The sequence below is a fragment of the Oncorhynchus nerka genome, linkage group LG9b, assembly GCF_034236695.1.
Source record: "Oncorhynchus nerka isolate Pitt River linkage group LG9b, Oner_Uvic_2.0, whole genome shotgun sequence".
NCBI classification, from domain to species: domain Eukaryota; kingdom Metazoa; phylum Chordata; class Actinopteri; order Salmoniformes; family Salmonidae; genus Oncorhynchus; species Oncorhynchus nerka.
Window position 1 is genome coordinate 2,239,576 of NC_088424.1, and position 14,986 is coordinate 2,254,561.

A 14,986-nucleotide genomic window follows, 5' to 3' on the forward strand; every position below is an offset into this window, starting at 1 on the left:
AGAGACCTGGCGGGCAGTCCAGGATTCTCTCAGGCAGGCCAGTGAACGGCAGAAGAGAGACGCTGACCGCCACCGCAGTGAGGCCCCGGTGTTCGCACCAGGGGACAGGGTCTGGCTCTCGACCCGAAACCTGCCCCTCCGCCTGCCCTGCCGGAAGCTGGGGCCGCAGTGTGTGGGGCCATTTAATGTCCTGAGGAGGATAAACGAGGTGTGTTATAGATTGCAACTTCCCTCTTACTATCGCATTAACCCCTCGTTTCATGTGTCTCTCCTCAGGCCGGTGGTAGCTGGTCCCCTACAAGACGGTGAGGTACCGGAGGTCCCTCCACCCCCTCTGGACATCGAGGGGTCCCCGGCGTACACAGTACGAGCGATTTTGGACTCGAGACGCCGGGTGAGGGGCCTGCAGTACCTCGTGGACTGGGAGGGGTACGGTCCGGAGGAGAGGTGCTGGGTACCGGGGAGGGACATTTTAGATCCTTCCCTCTTGAGGGATTTCCACCGCCTCGAGGACGGAGCCGCGCGTCGGGGGGGGGTTACTGTCACGAATCTCGCAGAAGATGGTGCCTCTTCCTGTTCGTGCGGCGCTCGGCGCTTGTCGTCGCCGGCCTATTAGCTGCCATCGATTCCCTTTCCGTTTGTTTCTGTTTATTGGGTTTAATTGGGTACACCTGTTTTGAGTTAGTTTTTGTTTGTAGGCTATTTAAGGGTACTAGGCTCGCTGGGTATTTGTGCGGGCTTGTTTCCTGTTATCTATGTATGAGTGTGATCAGTATTTTTCCGGACAGGTTTTAGTCCGGTGTAGTTTTGGGACGGGTTGTTTTATGTGCCCTGGTGTTTTTTGCATGTCGTGGAATCACAGTCTATGGAATAAAATAACCACGTACTGAATTAACTGCTCTCTGCGCTTGACTCCTCCACTCACCATCATTAGAAGTTGTAACATTTATGAAGAACATGATCAAATGCAGTTAATGAGTATGTAACTGGTGGCTATGTTTGGGAGGGGTATACAATATGAATCCCATTGTTGTCATTTGAGTGTTGTTGTGATGTTGCTGTTGGGCGTGCTGTATGTGTATGTGTGTGTGTGTGCATGCTCTGTACACTGTTACATTTCGCTCCTCAATCAAACTCATAACATTCCCGTTTCTAGCCTCAGATACTACTGTACATTAGGAAAATATAAGTAACTTTGAAGGAAACCAACGTGGTATGATATACAGGAGTCTGTCTCTTGCCTGTGTACCAACCAGTTAATGTGTCTCATGACTGCAGTCATTTACTTTACCAATAGCGTCACCACTCTAAGCCCTCCACATATGGACGTGGCTTTATATACACTTTTCATGACTCGCATGCAAATGAAAAGCTTTGGAACTTTAAAAGCCAGCTTACAGCCAGGGATACATGTCAGCTGACTGCAGCAATTCCTTGATGCCCTCGATCACATTTACAGTCATGATGCATGATGAGCAGGAGCCCATGTTGAAAAGATATTGATAGTATTTCTTCTTAATGTATAGGATATAAATGCATCTTGGACAATTAGGGTACACTCACTTACTTGCTTTTTTATTCCTGGAGGAACATAAACTTAAAAATCTCCAGTGCTGCCAGTCTTGTGTTGCTTTTATTGCTTCTGGCCATGACAAGTGGATGCAATTAGGGTGTACTAGTAGTAATTGTGGATCTTTCCTACATTACGCACATGTATTTAAATCCATAGACTGTAGGTGTACCTATTTCCCTATCACCGAGATGAGAGATGCGTGCGTGAATCAAAACTTTGTACAAATGTTCTGTTGACAGTGCTTGATATAGGCAAAACTTTGGGTAAAGGATTAATAATGCAGGCAACTTGTTGACATAAGCATTTATGAAGTGCCTAGACTTATGAATGGCCTATGGATGGTTAATAATGTGTTATGAAGTCCTTATGCAGGTACCCTTCAAGAAAAGTGCAGCTAAAGCTTTTCATATCATCATGAAGGTGTCCTTATGTATTGCTTATGAATGTGGTATGTATGGGTTATGAATGTGTTATGTATGGGTTATGAATGTGGTATGTATGGGTTATGAATGTGGTATGTATGGGTTATGAATGTGTCATGTATGGGTTATGAATGTGGTATGTATGGGTTATGAATGTGGTATGTATTGCTTATGAATGTGGTATGTATGGGTTATGAATGTGTTATGTATGGGTTATGAATGTGGTATGTATGGGTTATGAATGTGGTATGTATGGGTTATGAATGTGTCATGTATGGGTTATGAATGTGTCATGTATGGGTTATGAATGTGTTATGTATGGGTTATGAATGTGGTATGTATGGGTTATGAATGTGTTATGTATGGGTTATGAATGTGGTATGTATGGGTTATGAATGTGTTATGTATGGGTTATGAATGTGTTATGTATGGGTTATGAATGTGGTATGTATGGGTTATGAATGTGGTATGTATGGGTTATGAATGTGGTATGTATGGGTTATGAATGGTATGTATGTATGTATGGGTTATGAATGTGTTATGTATGGGTTATGAATGTGGTATGTATGGGTTATGAATGTGGTATGTATGGGTTATGAATGTGGTATGTATGGGTTATGAATGTGGTATGTATGGGTTATGAATGTGGTATGTATGGGTTATGAATGTGTTATGAAGTCCTTACCTAGGTACCTTTCAGGTAAAGTTTTACCAACATTTTCTTCCAGTGAATTCTGCAGCTAAATGAGGCCTCCTCTCATATCATGGAAGTGTGATATGTGCTTTGCGGGTTGTGTGTGGCACTGTGCCATTGTTTCATCCCATATCCACGAGAACATTTCCCCTGTTTGCGAGTTAAGCAAGCTGGTTGCCGATGTTCTGCCATCTCGCCGCAGGGGACAGGTGCTGTCGCTCTGCTTAATTATAGAGGATACCTGCCATCTCTCAAACAGCCACACTGCATACCTCAAATTGTGGAATATACCATAGAGACAAGATAAAACTGTATCTCTGGGAGCTATAGTGTATAGCTGTGGAAATGTGAAGGTTGTACTAAACCTGGATTAGAAATGGTATTTGTTGCCTCTCAAATGCTTTGAGTGTTTTGATTTAGCTGAACTGGAGGGCCAGATGGCTGGGGTTTTCACTTTTTGAGACTATTCCATTGGTTCCATTGTGTCATGCAAGTTCAATCGAGCGCACCTTTAGAATTTAATTTTTTTTTTTTTAACTATTTGAATGCAGGTCTGATTTGTAGAGTACATACAATATGTAAACAAGGAAGGAAATGGGATTGGGGTGGCTATCACACTTATTTAAAGGGATAGGTTGTGAGTATCGTGGAAGAGTCTAAAACCTGGTGCTTTTTGTTATTTTGCTGACAGCCAGCAAAGCAGTTCAGTCTGTGGAGCTGGGACAACAGCTCAACTTGAACATTCTCAAATATGTAGACTAGCTCGTGAGAAGGACGTTACTAAATTGGCTGACATACTGGTTGTGTGGTTGACATAATAGTTACAGTTGAAGTCAGAAGTTTACATACACCTTAGCCAAATACATTTAAACTCAGTTTTTCACAATTCCTGACATTTAATCCTAGTAAAAATTCCCTGTTTTAGGTCAGTTAGGATCACCACTTTATTTTAAGAATGTGAAATGTCAGAATAATAGTAGAGAGAATGATTTATTTCAGCTTTTATTTATTTCATCACGTTCCCAGTGGGTCACAAGTTTACATACACTCAATTAGTATTTGGTAGCATTGCCTTTAAATTGTTTAACTTGGGTCAAACATTTCGGGTAGCCTTCCAACAAGCTTCCCACAATAAGTTGGGTGAATTTTGGCCCATTCCTCCTGACAGAGCTGGAGTAACTGATTCAGGTTTGTAGGCCTCCTTGCTCACACGCTTTTTCAGTTCTGCCCACACATTTTCTATAGGATTGAGGTCAGGGGTTTGTGATGGCCACTCCAATACCTTGACTTTGTTGTCCTTAAGCCATTTTGGCACAACTTTGGAAGTATGCTTGGGGTCATTGTCCATTTGGAAGACCCATTTGCGACCAAGCTTTAACTTCCTGACTAATATCTTGAGATGTTGCTTCAATACATCCACATAATTTTCCTTGCTCATGAAGCCATCTATTTTGTGAAGTGCACCAGTATCTCCTGCAGCAAAGCACCCCCATAACATGATGCTGCCACCCCCGTGCTTCACGGTTGGGATGGTGTTCTTCAGCTTGCAAGGCTCCCCCTTTTCCTCCAAACATGACAATGGTTATTATGGCCAAACAGTTATATTTTTGTTCCATCAAACCAGAGGGTATTTCTCCAAAAAGTACCATCTTTGTCCCCATGTGCAGTTGCAAACCGTAGTCTGGCTTTTTTATGGTGGTTCTGGAGCAGTGGCTTCTTCCTTGCTGAGCGGCCTTTCAGGTTATGTCGATATAGCACTCACTTTACTGTGGATATAGATACTTTTGTACCGGTTTCCTCCAGCATCTTCACAAGGTCCTTTGCTGTTGTTCTGGGATTGATTTGCACTTTTCACACCAAAGTATGTTAGTCTCTAGGAGACAGAACACGTCTCCTTCTTGAGCAGTATGATGGCTACGTGGTCCCATGGTGTTTATACTTGCATACTATTGTTTGTACAGATGAACGTGGTACCTTTAGGCGTTTGGAAATTGCTCTCAAGGATGAACCGGACTTGTGGAGGTCTACAATTTATTTTTGAGGTCTTGGCTGATTTCCAATTGACTCAAATGATATCAATTAGCCTATCAGAAGCTTCTAAAGCCATGACATTTTCTGGAATATTCCAAGCTGTTTAAAGGCACAGTCAACTTAGTGTATGTAAACTCCTGACCTGCTGGAATTATGATACAGTGATTTATAAGTGAAATAATCTGTTTGTTAACAATTGTTGGAAAAATGACTTGTGTCATGCACAAAGTAGATGTCCTAACCGACTTGCCGAAATCTATAGTTTGCTAACAAAACATTTGTGGAGTGGTTGAAAAACCAGTTTTAATGACTCCAACCTAAGTGTATGTAAACTTCCGACTTCAACTGTATGTACCGCTGTAGGTATGGGTTTGAATCCAATCCGCTCTAGCACACTCTCCTTGCTTTTTCACTACACTTTTTCACTAGCGAAAATACTAAAGGAGTGGGACTGCCCCACTCTTTTTTTTAACATAAATTAAAATATAGTCAAAGTAATGTGCATCTCCACTTGTCTTTAGGTGATGATACTGTACTTCAACCCCAGCATGTTCCGCTGTATCCTCCTGAGATGGGTGCGTCTCCTGGGCTTTGCCACAGCCTACGGAACAGTGATCCTGAAGCTTTATAGGTATGTTTGTATGTTCATTCTATTTTTGGAGTTTGCTAAAGGAACCTAAATCACAGGGGTGTATTCATAAGTACACACAACAACAATATGTTTTGCACCGTAGAAAACGTTTTGCAACTGCATAATCAGGTAGGTCCCTCTCCGTTACGACCTACCCTAGTGAATACACCCCAGATGTATCATGCAGAGAAACCAATGACATATGGCCAAATTGGATAACTTCTGCAGTATTCGGCTCAGAACATTGAGTCCTTTCTCCCCCCAATTTTCCCAATGATGCTCCTTGATGAGTTTGCCCTGTGGAGCGCTCTCTCATATCCAGGTTCTTCTCAGAATTGGTCCTGGTTTGCAGTCGTTCTATTTTGCTTCTTAGTAGTCGAAGCCAGAGGACTTAGAGGCAAAGGTAGCACTTTACATTCTCAATCACACAGAACTACTTACCGTAGCATAGAGTTTTCTCCACTCTCTTCTTCTGGAAATGAGTTGGCCCTCATGTTGGCCTTTTTACATTTCACTGAGACAGTAGAGAAACAACTCAATCTGACCATGTGTGTGTAAGAAATAGATGTGTGTGTGTGTGTGTGTGTGTGTGTATTGTATTTGCGCGAGAGGGGGTACACCCCCACTTCAGTCAGTATAGTTTTGAGAGCAGTGCAGAAAAGAGGGGCCAAAGGGCAGCCTGCTACTTCTCACCTGACAAAATTACCAATTAAATTCCTCCTGGTGTAGAAAGCTCGAACCATGACCTCAGTGTCAGTACCCTCTAGGGGAATCCCACACACAGATCTGAGACAGGATCAATCATGGTTGTTCCCTCAGAGAACCCAAAGGTCAAAATATCTCCTCATTATATATCTATGCTAATCTAGCCCACACGTCTCAGTGAGATACTAGTGCTTGCAAGGGCTTGCAGCAGTACAGGTAGTATAGAACAAGTAATAACCAAAACAATAGAAAGTGCAGTGGTGGAAGGAGTAATGTTGGGATGGTAGTGGTGGTAGTACAGTAGTTGCAGTTAAAGTAGTGTTAGTTGTGTCAAGTTCCATAATTTGTAAAATACATAATGATAAAGCAATAATGAAAAGGATATCTTTACCTGTTTATAACAGAGACCTGTTGGTTATAATCTAGTTATATGTTTTTCTCAATGAGAATCATAAAACCAGAAAATGATGCCGTTAGATGCCAAATTTTGCCTGTTGGGATTTGGGAACAACAAAAACCTTCTCTCTCTTCCCTCCTCCAGGGTGCTGAAGGTGTTCTTGTCCCGTACAGCCCAAAGGACTCCATACATGACCAGCTGGCGGGTGCTGCGTCTGCTGGGGGTCATCTTGCTAGTGGTGCTGTGGTTCCTGGTGGCCTGGACCTCGGCTGTGTGTCAGACACCTGACCTGACGTTGGCTCTTATCAACATGGGCCTCACCCCCGATGGGCTGCAGTTCAGCATGTGCCTGCTCGACCGCTGGGACTACATGATGGCAGTCGGTGAGTTGTGACGGAAGTGTGGACCCCTAGTCAATACCCAGTGGGTAAATGACATCATTAAGCTAAAAACTGGTTGAAATTATGTCATTGTGACGTTCCGTTTTATGTTTGTAGCGGGTTACGCCAATTGTTGTTTTCATTATTTTGGTTTTACAACAGTACCCAGTACCCTGCCCTGTACGTTAGTCACTGTTACTAGATGGCTACCACCCCGTACTCTACCCTTCACCTTCCCCCCAGTCTCAGGTCCTGGGTGCTTTGGAGCAAGTTGTTATCAAGGATCTTTCTGTGCTTTGCTCCGTTCATCTTTGCCTCGATCCTGACTAGTCTTCCAGTCCCTGAAAACATCCCCACAGCATGATGCTGCCACCACCATGCTTCACCATAGGGATGGTGCCAGGTTTCCTCCAGACGCTTGGCATTCAGGCCAAATAGTTCAGTCTTGGTTTCATCAGACCAGAGAATCTTGTTTCTCATGGTCTGAGAGTCTTTAGGTTCCTTTTGGCAAACTCCAAGTGGGTTGTCATGTGCCTTTTACTGAGGAGTGGCTTCCGTCTGGCCATTCTACCATAAAGGCCTGATTGGTGGAGAGCTGCAGTGATGATAGACCTTCTGGAAGGTTCTCCCATCTCCACAGAGGAACTCTAGAGCTCTGTCAGAGTGACCATCGGGTTCTTCGTCACCTCCCTGACCAAGGCCCTTCTCCCATGAATGCTCAGTTTGGCCAGGCGACCAGCTCTAGGAGTCTTGGTGGTTCCAAACTTCTTCCATGTAAGAATGGCACTGTACATACACTGAACAAAATTATAAATGCAACATGTAAAGTGTTGGTCCCATGTTTCATGAGCTGAAATATAAAATCGACTAAATTTTCAATACGCACAAAAAGCTAATTTCTCTGAAATTTTGCCAACAAGTTTGTTTATATCTCTTTTATTGAGCATTTCTCCTTTGACAAGATAATCCATCCACCTGACAGGTGTGGCATGTCAATAATCTGATTAAATAGCATGATAATAACACAGGTGCACCTTGTGCTGGGGACAATTAAAAGCCATTTTAAAATGTGCAGTTTTGTCACACAACACAATTTCACAGATGTCTCAAGTTTGCTGACTGCAGGAATGTTCACCAGAGCTGTTGGCAGAGAATTGAATGTTCATTTCTCTATCATAAACTGCCTCTAACATCGTTGTAGAGAATTTGGCAGTACGTCCAACCAGCCTCACAACCGCAGACCATGTATAACCACGCCAGCCCAGGACCTCCACATCCGACTTCTTCACCTGTGGGATCGTCTGAGGGTGTGTGGGGTGTTTGCTGAGGAGTATTTCTGTTTGTAATTAAAGCCCTTTTCTAGGGAAAAACTCATTCTTATTGGCTGGGCCTGACTCCCCAGTGGGTGGACCTGGCTGCCAAGTTGGCGGGCCTATGGTTGTACCCCTGCCCAGTCATGTGAAATTCATAGATTAGGGCCTCATTAGGGCCTGACTGATTTCCTTATATGAACTATAACACTGTAAAATCTTAAAAATTGTTGCATGTTGCCTTTATATTTTTGTTCAGAATACATTTATATTCCGGACTCTGGTATTGCTCATTCTAATATTTTTTTTGTGGGTGGGGGGGGGTGTATTGTTAGGTATTACTTCACTGTTGGAGCTAGGAACATAAGCATTTTGCTACACCCGCAATAACATCTTCAACCAGTAACATTTGATTTGATACTAGGCCCTACTCCTATTATCATCGCCACTGGAGCTGTTGTTTGTTTCATCATTTCCAAAAGCCAAACTGTAGGTGGGAACACAAATGGACTCCTCCAGTCTCCGAATAACAAGAGAAGAATTGGAGAATTGCCAAGCCCCTTCTAGAGGGGAATGTGACAGGCAGCTGAGACACAGGACCTATCATCCAATCCTTTTTAAAGAGGATGGATCCCTGAGAAGCGATGTGCTCTGCTCTGTCAGAGGACCTTGAGAGAGATATGGACAGCGATGCGGAGAGTGTTTTCTCCAACGGATTTGAGATAAGGCGTAAGAACATTGTGCAGCTTCGCAGGGGAGGCAGAGACAGCTAGAGTGCCTGTAAATAGAAATGTTGAAGAGGAGAGATCGGTCTGCGGTCGGGGGTAGGGGGTCAGCAGCCCCGCTGATTGTTCTGACAGCTTCTGGAAACGCGTGGGCGATATCCACCCTTCTAAGGTGCTAAGGTGCTGTACAGGAAAATAATTTTAAAAAGAGAACATACAATTATTATTTGTATTGTTTTGTGGTTCTACAATAATGATAAAAATTATTTATCAGTTAATGAAAAAAAAGTGTTGATCTAATAAGAAATGACTTATTCCTCCCACCAGCATTTACAAACAGCTCACCATGCATACTGATGACATATTAAATAGCTTATAATTAGTCATCATGATTCACAAAACATTAATAATAATACACTCTAATCACTATTTACAGATGACAATCCACAATCCGACATGATCCCTGTTGTCTTTGGTGTTAATTATTGAATGAATGTAAATTAGGGCTGTTTTTATGGGCAGACAATAGAGAGTAATTCTGAGAATGTAGAACAACAGAAAGATGAGAGACTCGGACTGCTTTACAGTTCTGATAACAGTTCTTGGAAATGGAATATAAATTATCATCACCGTTATGGGCTCTCGAATAACAGTGAATCAGTCCTGAAACAGTTCTGAAAAGTGGGTCGTATTCATTTGGGCATGCAACGGAAAATGTTTTAAACAGTTTTGAGCTGTTCTGAGAATAGTTCTAAAAACATAGAATAAAGGAGAGACGAGAGACGTGGACTGTCTTACAGTTCTGAGATCAGTTCAGAGAACTTAGGATAATGCCAGTTCTAAGTACAGTTCTTAGAATGTAGAATAAACCAAGATGAGAGACTCAGACTTCCTTTCTCTTTGCTAACTACCAGCTACCTTTGGACAATAGAGAGGATCTCTATCCAGCAGGAGATCTGTCAATGAGGCAGTGGGCTGGCAGTCAAGCAGTGGGAAATCACTGTAGGCAGAAAGGGGAACTCTCACGGGCACAGCAAAATTAGTAACTGTCAGTGGCTAGTGACTACATGATGTGCAGCCATCAACACTTGACAGGCTGAGGTCCTTGAATTTTGCCAATTCTTTCCTGCTGAATTGTGGCCTTTTCAAAACCGACGGGACATGAGGATAGGGCTGTGACGATTATGGAATTTTGGATAACGATTGATTGTCATGCAAATGGCCACGGTTATGGTCATAATTGTCATTTTTGTATAACTTTTTTTCAGCTTGTACTGTATCATAATGCATATTTGAACATTTTGTTAAGACATACCTAATGAATACAACACAGCTTTGATGACACCCCTGTCTCAAAAACAAGTGGGTTTCTCCTTGTGACCGTGCCATTTTGCTCATAAAATTATTACAACTTTTACCCACTTCATGTCAAAATGAAAAACTGCTATTGAGTAAACTATATCTACTTGAATATAAAGTTGAATCCCTCCATCTCCTAAAATATATTATGACAATTTTTTTTTTTTTTTTTACACAATCATATGATAATTGTGCCCTACATGTGGAGACCCTTGAATTGTATTGCTAAATAACAAGTTACACGTATGCCATTTTGTGAAAACCAAAGCAAACAATGGTTGTCGTAAATAATGCAGATCTTACAGAATATAATTTTACATTTCCAGTCATTGTATGTTGTGTATCTCTGCTATTTGTGTGTTAGAGTTAACGACAATGAATTGTTGACCTCTCCTTATCTAGCTGAGTTCCTGTTTCTCCTGTGGGGAGTGTACCTCTGCTATGCTGTCCGGACCGTACCGTCAGCCTTCCATGAACCACGCTACATGACTGTTGCCATATACAATGAACTCCTCATATCGGCAATATTCCACACCATTAAGTAAGTAATAAGAGAGAGAGAAAGAGAGAGAGAGAGAGTCCATACTGTGTATGCCCTTACAAATGTGTGACCCTATAGTTTATAATCATAATCAAGAAGCGATATAGGCCTCTAAGCAGGAGAATAACAGGAGCAGAACATCCCCAGTTAAAAGGCAGAATAGAGCGCTCCCTCCCATCAAGCAAATGAATAGTCAGCAGGACAGCTTGGATAAGCCACTTGAACAGAGGTGAATAAAATATGCCTGCACCAGGCAGACAGTGCATAAATCTGCCAAGGCTTAAAATAAACTCCTTATGCCCTGTAACTGTTCCTCTACTTGAATCTGCTGGTGGAGCTGACACTGGTTGGTGGCACTGGCTTGATGAGCCACCTCTTCATTTGACCACCAGGAGAACTACAAGTGTTTGTGGGGAAGGGGGGTGGGGGGAAAGAGGGTTGTGTGTGTGCTGCTCACGAACAGCTGGGTCCAATTAATACCTTTTACAAATCCACAATGAAAGGGATTGGCGTACGTACAGTATGAGCATAAACAAGTCTATTGTCATGCAGAACAAACCAGCAAGGTTATGGCATAACCATCCATTTAACCCCGGGGTTGTATCTGAAGAGGTTTCATAACATGTTGGCATGCCTCACCCAATAACAAACCAGCTGTGATTGAATATGCCTACATTGAATATTACAACGGTGACGGGAGGGGAGGGGGGGGGATCGATTACTGTAAATCTGTCCCCTAAATGTAAAATTCTAAACAGCACCCTTATGAATGTCTCAGATGAACCAAACCCCAAAAAGAAACCATCTCTGAGGGATCGGAGAGAGCAGCCAGGTTGCTGGAGCCCAGAGATAAGGGCTGGCAGACTAAGGGAGGAGAGGAGGAGGGGCTGGAGGGAGGAGAGGAGGAGGGGATGGGGGGAGGAGAGGAGGAGGGGATGGAGAGAGGAGAGGAGGAGGGGATTGAGGGAGGGATGGAGGGAGTCGTGATGTTGCGTTTCAACCAATGCCAAAAACATGACTAAGACTGCTGAACTCTATTTCTTGAACCTCATTGTTGGTTAAGGGGTTGTAAGTAAGCATTTCACGGTATTCGGCGCACATGACAAATACGATTTGATTTGACTAACATGATTAATGAGGTTGAATCTTATTATCGGAGGAGCAGTTAGAGGGATGGAGGGACGGAAGGACAGAGACTTTTGTGGCACCTTGACCGCCGTCCCTCGGCGCCATGATCCCCGTTGAATTAGTCAAGGATATGAAAAAGCCCAAATTCTTGTAAATTCACTTGCCTCATTTAAAGTTTGACGCTTAGCCCTTATCCTAACCTTAAACTTAATCCTTACCCCTAACTCTAACCTTAATCCACAGAATCGTCTAGAATGTAATTTTATGCTGTAGCGTTAAGATTTCCCTTCAATGGAACTAAGGGGCCTAGTCGGAACCATGAAAGGACAGCCGCAGACCATTATTCCTTTTCCACCAAACTTTACAGTTGGCACTATGCATTGGGGCAGGTAGCGTTCTCCTGGCATCCACCAAACCCAGATTCGTCCATCGGACTGCCAGATGGTGAAGTGTGATTTGTCACTCCAGAGAATGCTTTTCCAATGCTCCAGAGTCCAATGGCGGCAAGCTTTACACCAGTCCAGCTGATGCTTGGCATTGCGCATGATGTACTTAGGCTTGTGTACAGCTGCTCGGCCATGGAAACGCATTTCATAAAGCTCCCGTTGAACAGTTTTTGTGCTGAAGTTGCTTCCAGAGGCAGTTTATAACTCGGTAGTGAGTGTTGCAACCGAGGACAGACGACTGCTACGCGCTTCAGCACTCAGAAGTCCCGTTCTGTGAGCTTGTGTGGCTTACCACTCCGCAGCTGAGCAGTTGTTGCTCCTAGACGTTTCCACTTCAGAATAACAGCACTTACAGTTGACCGAGGCAGTTCTAGCAGGGCAGAAATTTGATGAACTGAAAGGTGGCATCCTATGCCACGTTGAAAGTCACTGAGCTCTTCAGTATGGGTCATTCTAATGCCCATGTTTGTCTATGAAGATTGCATGGCTGTGTGGTCGATTTTATACACTTGTCAGCAACGGGTGTGGCTGAAATAACCGAATCCACTAATTTGAAGGGGTGTCCAGATACTTTTGTATATATAGTGTATATGCAGAGTACGATAGAATCTAATATGGGATAAAACAACAAGGACTGTACCTAATAATGACCTAATAACCATGTATTCCATAGTAACACCAGCTTAATGACTAGCATGGCAATAGCACAGTAAGAATAATGGCATGGACTGTATATTATACAAATAGTAGGCTATTGTACAGCAGCACACAAGAGCAAGAACTGTATTTAAATGTATAGTATAGGAAATAGGAAGTAGTAAACAATATCAGTAGTAACATAACAATAACATGAATGACAACCACATAGAATACTGCTACTGTAGCACATACTACAAGGATAACAACAACGTCAACAGTGATAACTTTGTATACGCATCCCATGCACACGTGTCCACCCACGTTCTGAGACTGGTAAAACACAGTACAGGCCTGGCTAATACTTATACACTTGAGAGAGCATGCAAAAGACCCGATTTTCCAGTGCTGGGCTGGCTAGGAGCATCTGACCAATCAATCACAGGATGTATGATCAATGCATGGGCAGAGTGTGGGGGTGCATTGGGACCAGTGATGCCAATTTAGCAATTTTGTTGCTAGATTTAGCAACTTTTCAGACTACCCTGGCAACTTTTCTTTCAAACAGCACCTAGCATCAAATTTAGCTACTTTTAAAAATGTATTTTGAATTTTTAGTAACTTTTGAAAGTGACTCAAATGCTAAAATGCACGCATTTTCCCTCTAAATGACACAAAAATGATTCTCTGTCACACACTCAGTCACAACACAGGTGCCTGGCTGCAAAAGTGCATTGTGATTGATGTCAGCAGCAGGCGCTCAGCAGCAATTTCAATAAATTGCAAATCATTGATGGCTGACTGTAGCAGTCAGCCAGCGAGCCAAACCCAATTAATATAGTTGGTCACGAATGTTTGATCTTGAACAGAACTTACAACATCAATCAACATGTCTCAATCAAAAATGTACAGCCAGAAGTATAGAAAAGAGTGAGAGTCTGTACCTGAACAAATGTCCAATCATATTTTTTGCCGAGATGGCCGGTTAATTTGAGTAACGTTATTGTGTATTCTACGTAATGACGCAGTTTTACGTTATCACGCAATGACATCACAACGTCATTTAGCAAATTTTAGCAACAAATCAACCTGCCTCTAGCAACTTACCCTGAAAATTAGTTGGCAACACTGATTGGGACAGTCTGATTGGCTGAAGCCACAAGCTGGAGGTAATCGATATCCCGTGTGAGGCTAGACTATGCAGTGCCAGCCAGACATATACAACAACACACACGCTGTAAATTAGTCCCACAGTGCCCTCGGCAGGGAGATTCTGTAACACTTTTCTCTTTTCTGATTTTTTGTTCAGGACTAGGCTTAATCTGTGTCTGGGAATGCCACTGTGCTAGAGCAGGGTCCAGATTCTACTACTTGACAGAGGTGCTGCAGATAAAGTAGAGCTCCTGGGTCTCAGGCAGACTAACCCACTGGTGACATCCATCTCTTTTTACTGCCCCGGTTCTCACAGCTCCGGTTCTCCCACAGTCCTCCATGGCAGTCCCGTTTCCTGGAGCCCAGTTGTGGTAGCTGGTGGGCTCTTCACTGACCCTGAACCACTGCAGCTAGAGTGCAGAGCCCAGTGAGCATGTAGTTAAGTTCCTTGCTCAAGGGAATATTGACATCAGGTGGCACCTGAAATATACAGTAAATGAAAAATATAGAATTCCCACCCCATCTCACGCCCTGACCAAACCAAAATAGAGACGTAACAAAGGAACTAAGGTCAGGACGTGACAGCCTTGATGACAGCTTTGCACACTCTTGGCATTCTCTCAACCAGCTTCATAATGTAGTCACCTGGAATGCATTTCAATTAACAGGTGTACCTCATTAACAGTTCATTTGTGGAATTTCTTTCCTTCTTAATGCAATGGAACCAATCAGTTGTGTTGTGACAAGGTAGGGTTGGTATACAGAAGACAGCCCTATTTGGTAAATGTCCATATTATGGCAAGAACAGCTCAAATAAGATAAGATCAATGACAGTCCATCATTACTTTAACACATG

At 43.0% G+C, this 14,986-nt stretch overlaps 1 protein-coding gene across 1 annotated transcript in view; it reads left to right on the forward strand.

Annotated features, from left to right (window-relative positions):
- gpr158b (G protein-coupled receptor 158b) overlaps positions 1-14,986 on the forward strand; it is a 91,190-nt gene that overhangs the window by 64,286 nt on the left and 11,918 nt on the right. Inside the window, exons 6-8 of the mRNA XM_029642072.2 lie at positions 5,242-5,351; positions 6,598-6,836; positions 10,630-10,768. Of these exons, the coding sequence (XP_029497932.2) occupies positions 5,242-5,351; positions 6,598-6,836; positions 10,630-10,768 (488 nt within the window). The remainder of the gene's footprint in view (positions 1-5,241; positions 5,352-6,597; positions 6,837-10,629; positions 10,769-14,986) is intronic.